Genomic DNA, 5000 nt, shown 5'->3' with positions numbered 1-5000 from the left:
CGCTCTCTCTCACACCCATAAGCACTGGCCGCTCGCTCTCTCACTCTCACACACCCGTAAACTCTGGCCGCTTGCTCTCTCGCTCTCGCACACCCGTAAACTCTGGCCGCTCTCGCTCTCTCGCTTCTGCACACCTGTAAACTCTGGCCGCTCTCGCTCCCGCACACGTGTAAACTCTGGCCGCTCTCGCTCTCGCTCTCACTCTCCCACACTCGTAAACTCTGGCCGCTCACTCTCTCGGTCTTGCACACCCGTAAACTCTGGCCGCTCACTCTCTCGGTCTTGCACACCCGTAAACTCTGGCCGCTCTCGCTCTCTCGCTCTCGCACACCCATAAACTCTGGCCGCTCGCTCTCTCACACACCCGTAAACACTGGCCGCTCGCTCTCTCGCTCTCGCACACCTGTAAACTCTGGCCGCTCTTGCTCCTGCACACCTGTAAACTCTGGCCGCTCGCTCTCTCACACACCCGTAAACACTGGCCACTCTCGCTCTCTCACTCTCGCACACCCATAAACTCTGTCCGCTCTCGCTCTCTCACTCTCGCACACCCATAAACTCTGTCCGCTCGCGCTCTCTCGCTCTCGCACACCCGTAAACTCTAGCCACTCGCTCTCTCGCTATCGCACACCCGTAAACTCTGGCCTCTCGCTCTCTCACTCTCGCACACCCATAAGCTCTGGCCGCTTGCTCGCTCTCTCACTCTCGCACACCCATAAATTCTGGCCGCTCTGGCTCTCTCGCTCCCGCATACTCGTAACTCTGGCCACTCTCGCTCTCTCTCACACCCGTAAACTCTGGCCGCTCGCTCTCTCGCTCTCGCACACCTGTAAACTCTGGCCTCTCGCTCTCTCGCTCCCACACACCCATAAACTCTGGCCGCTTGCTCGCTCTCTCACTCTCGCACACCCATAAACTCTGGCCGCTCTGGCTCTCTCGCTCTCGCACACCTGTAAACTCTGGCCGCTCGCTCTCGCACACCCCTAAACTCTGGCCGCTCGCTCTCTCGCTCTCGCACACCCGTAAACTCTGGCCGCTTGCTTGCTCTCTCACTCTCGCACACCGATAAACTCTGGCCGCTCTGGCTCTCTCGCTCCCGCACACTCGTAAACTCTGACCACTCTCGCTCTCTCTGACACCCGTAAACTCTGCTCGCTCGCGCTCTCTCACTCTCGCACACCCGTAAACACTGACCGCTCGCTCTCTCGCACACCCGTAAATTCTATCTGCTCGCTCCTGCACACTCGTAAACTCTGACCACTCTCGCTCTCTCTGATACCCGTAAACACTGGCCGCTCTCGCTCTCTCGCTCTCCCACACCTCTAAACTCTGGCCGCTCGCTCTCCCACACACCCGTAAACTCTGGCCGCTCGCTCTCCCGCACACCCGTAAACTCTGGCTGCTCTCGCTCTCTCGCTCCCGCACACCCGTAAACACTGACCGCTCTCGCTCTCTCGCTCTCACACCCGTAATCTCTGGCCGCTCTCGCTCTCGCACACCCGTAAACTCTGGCCGCTCGCTCTCTCACACCCGTAAACTCTGGCCGCTCGCTCTCTCACACTCCCGTAAACACTGACCGCTCTCGCTCTCTCGCTCTCACACCCATAAACTCTGTCCGCTCTCGCTCTCTCACTCTCTCACACCCGTAAACTCTGGCCGCTCGCTCTCTCGCTCTCGCACACCCGTAAACTCTGGCCGCTCTCGCTCTCGCACACCCATAAACACTGGCCGCTCGCTCTCTCACACACCCGTAAACTCTGGCCGCTCGCTCTCTCGCTCTCGCACACCCGTAAACTCTGGCCACTCTCACTCTTGCACACCCATAAACTCTGACCGCTCCCTCTCTCACACACCCGTAAACTCTGGCCGCTCGCTCTCTCACACACCCGTAAACTCTGGCCGCTCGCTCTCTCACACACCCGTAAACACTGGCCGCTCGCTCTCTCACTCTCGCACACCCATAAACTCTGGCCGCTTGCTCTCTTGCTCTCGCACACCCGTAAACTCTGGCCGCTCTCGCTCTCTCGCTCTTGCACACCCGTAACCTCTGGCCGCTCTCGCTCTCGCACACCTGTAAACTCTGGCCGCTCTCGCTCTCTCGCTCTCGCACACCCGTAAACTCTGGCCGCTCTCACTCTCTCGCTCTCGCACACCTGTAAACTCTGGCCGCTCTCGCTCTCGCACACCTGTAAACTCTGGCCTCTCTTGCTCTCGCACACCCGTAAACTCTGGCCGCTCTCGCTCTCTCGCTCTCGCACACCTGTAAACTCTGGCCGCTCTCGCTCTCTTGCTCTCGCACACCGGTAAACTCCGGCCTCTCTCGCTCTCGCACACCCGTAAACTCTGGCCTCTCTCGCTCTCTTGCTCTCGCACACCCGTAAACTCTGTCCTCTCTCGCTCTTGCACACCCGCAAACTCTGGGCGCTCGCTCTCTCGCTCTCGCACACCCGTAAACTCTGGCCGCTTACTCTCTCACACACCCGTAAACTCTGGCCGCTCACTCTCTCGCTCCCGCACCGCGTAAACTCTGGCCACTCGCTCTCTCGCTCTCGCACACCCGTAAACTCTGGCCGCTCGCTCTCTCGCTCTCTCACACCCGTAAACTCTGGCCGCTCGCTCTCTCGCTCCCGCACACCCGTAAACTCTGGCCGCTCGCTCTCTCGCTCCCGCACACCCGTAAACTCTGGCCGCTCGCTCTCACACACCCGTAAACTCTGGCTGCTCACTCTCTCGCTCTCACACACCCGTAAACTCTGGCCGCTCGCTCTCTCGCTCTTGCACACCCGTAAACTCTGGCCTCTCTCGCTCCCGCACAGGGATCGGCGACAGGCCTCTATGTCTGTACTGGGAAAGCCGAAATTCCCCCTGGGTTGGTTTCTCACCAGTTTGATTTCGAGACTCGAGCGCGGCCGGTCAGAATAATCCTGTGACGTGTTCCCTCTTTGCAGTTAACCCCTCGTATCCTGGAGGCTTACCAGAACATCGCACAGCTCAACCTCATGGAAACCAAGATGAAGTTTATCCAGGCCTGGCAGTCACTCCCAGAGTTCGGACTCTCCTACTTTGTCGTCAGGTAACACTCGCTGCACTTTATAGATTTGAAACTGATGTTGAAAAGCGGGTAAATGTGCTGGGGGTGACATTCTCCCGACAAGCTCCGAGTGTGCGGGTGGGGGGTTTAAACCCAGTCCCATTGCGAGGGGAGAAAAGACTTCTGCATTTAGATTTCCACCCTCGGGATGTCTCAGACAACGAAGCCGTTTCTACCCAGGCGCAGCAAACGAATCCCCACACAGCGAGATCCCACAAACAGCCACGGGGTAGTGACCCAGATCGCCGATGTTACCGAGAGATGAGCAATCTATACCCTTGCGAGACTCTGTTGGGTCTCACCGTCCCCTTAGAGACCGATTTACTTTTAAAGGAAAGGAACCCCCCCCCCCCACCCGCCCCATTGCCAACAGAAGGAAAACTACGGGACCAGATTTCGCTTTTGAAAACCTTTACTGTAACAAACAAACCAATATCAACAGCGTTCGAACATTTATTAACGGCAGAAGGATATTTCAAATAAAATGATACATTTCACCTTTAAATAGTCGAAACAACAAAGATACACCTCACGTAGTTACCGCGTCACTTCCCACACAAAGTTGGCACCCACGTGCGTTCTCGATCTTTCCAACTCTTCCTCCGCGATGGAGGATCCCTCACTTCCCACTCAACCTTGAGTTGCATTCACCTGCAGCTGTAATCCATCTGGAGTCCCGGACATGTTTAACACCCACAAGGCCAATGCCCACGAGCCCCCTCTCACTTGGGTCACAACACTCTTGATTGCACAGAATCCCCAGAGACTCCCTTCTCCGACCCCTCGAAACAGTCTGGCGGGCTCTGGCAACACTGAAACAGCAGCAATGGGTCTTGGTCTAATCCACGCTCCCTCACCCTTCCTGAGTTCAGCTCTCCACCATTTCCAACTGTAATAACCCACAGTGTGACACAGCCTTGGCTCCGTTTTCAAGATCTGCATCAACACCAGGATCTGTTTGAAAACAGCGAAACAGAAAACAGTTCCATTCAGAGGGAACTTTGCTGATTTCCTCTCTCTCAAATTCTCAGTGTGGACTGCCAATCAGAAACACCGGGCTGAAGCCCAACACCACTGCAATTCACTTTCTATTTGCCCTTTGCTTCTTAGCTGTTCCTCTCGGTGGTAACCTCCGGTCAAAGGGGCATTTCTTAGAACCTAATGATGTCATAGTCAGGAAACTAATTAATCCTCTTCGGAATACTCACCGCTTTCCCTCGGCTTTAAAAAGAGCAAAAAGAAAATACAGGTTTTTCCCAAAGTACATGGGTCAGCATATGGGAAAGTGCGGACTCGGGAGTGTGAGGCTGTTGGGAGTGCGCGGGTCCTGGGTTGACACGGAGGAGTTTGATGCTGGTTTGTGACGGTGTGTTTGTCTGAACAGGTTTAAGGGCTGTAAGAAGGAAGAGGTCCTGGGTATCGCTCCAAACCGTCTGATCCGCATCGACCTCAGTGTGGGAGACATGGTGAAGATGTGGAGATTCAATAACATGAGGCAATGGAACGTCAACTGGGACATCCGACAGGTACGGGGGGGAGGGGGAGGGGGAGGAGTGACCACGGGAGAGGGGGAGAAGCTGCCAAGGTGGGGGTGTGGGCGGCGGGAGGGGTGCGGTGGGCTGCTTCGGGTGAGGGGCTGCCTCGGAGGTGGCCCTGCTCAGGGGAGAGTTTGTCTGGGGAGGGGCTTCTTACTCATTATTAACCCTTTAATATTGAGATAGAAATTTATCAAGATCGCGTTTCTCCAGCTCCTGTCGCCCCCTCGGGACGTCCCAGAGTGTTTCACACACAATGGAGAACTGTTTTTTTTTTGAAGTGTGGTCACTGTTGTAATGTAGGAAACTCAGCAGCCCATTTATGCACAGCAAGATCCCACAAACAACAACATGATAATGACCCAGATCATCTG

At 56.0% G+C, this 5000-nt stretch overlaps 1 protein-coding gene across 1 annotated transcript in view; it reads left to right on the top strand.

Annotated features, from left to right (window-relative positions):
* LOC121274676 (fermitin family homolog 3-like) overlaps positions 1-5000 on the top strand; it is a 96917-nt gene that overhangs the window by 5632 nt on the left and 86285 nt on the right. Inside the window, exons 2-3 of the mRNA XM_041181970.1 lie at positions 2949-3073; positions 4476-4617. Coding sequence (XP_041037904.1) covers positions 2949-3073; positions 4476-4617 — 267 coding nt within the window. The remainder of the gene's footprint in view (positions 1-2948; positions 3074-4475; positions 4618-5000) is intronic.

The sequence above is a fragment of the Carcharodon carcharias genome, assembly GCF_017639515.1.
Source record: "Carcharodon carcharias isolate sCarCar2 chromosome 37 unlocalized genomic scaffold, sCarCar2.pri SUPER_37_unloc_15, whole genome shotgun sequence".
NCBI classification, from domain to species: Eukaryota; Metazoa; Chordata; class Chondrichthyes; order Lamniformes; family Lamnidae; genus Carcharodon; species Carcharodon carcharias.
This window is presented reverse-complemented; position numbering and strand designations above follow the sequence as displayed.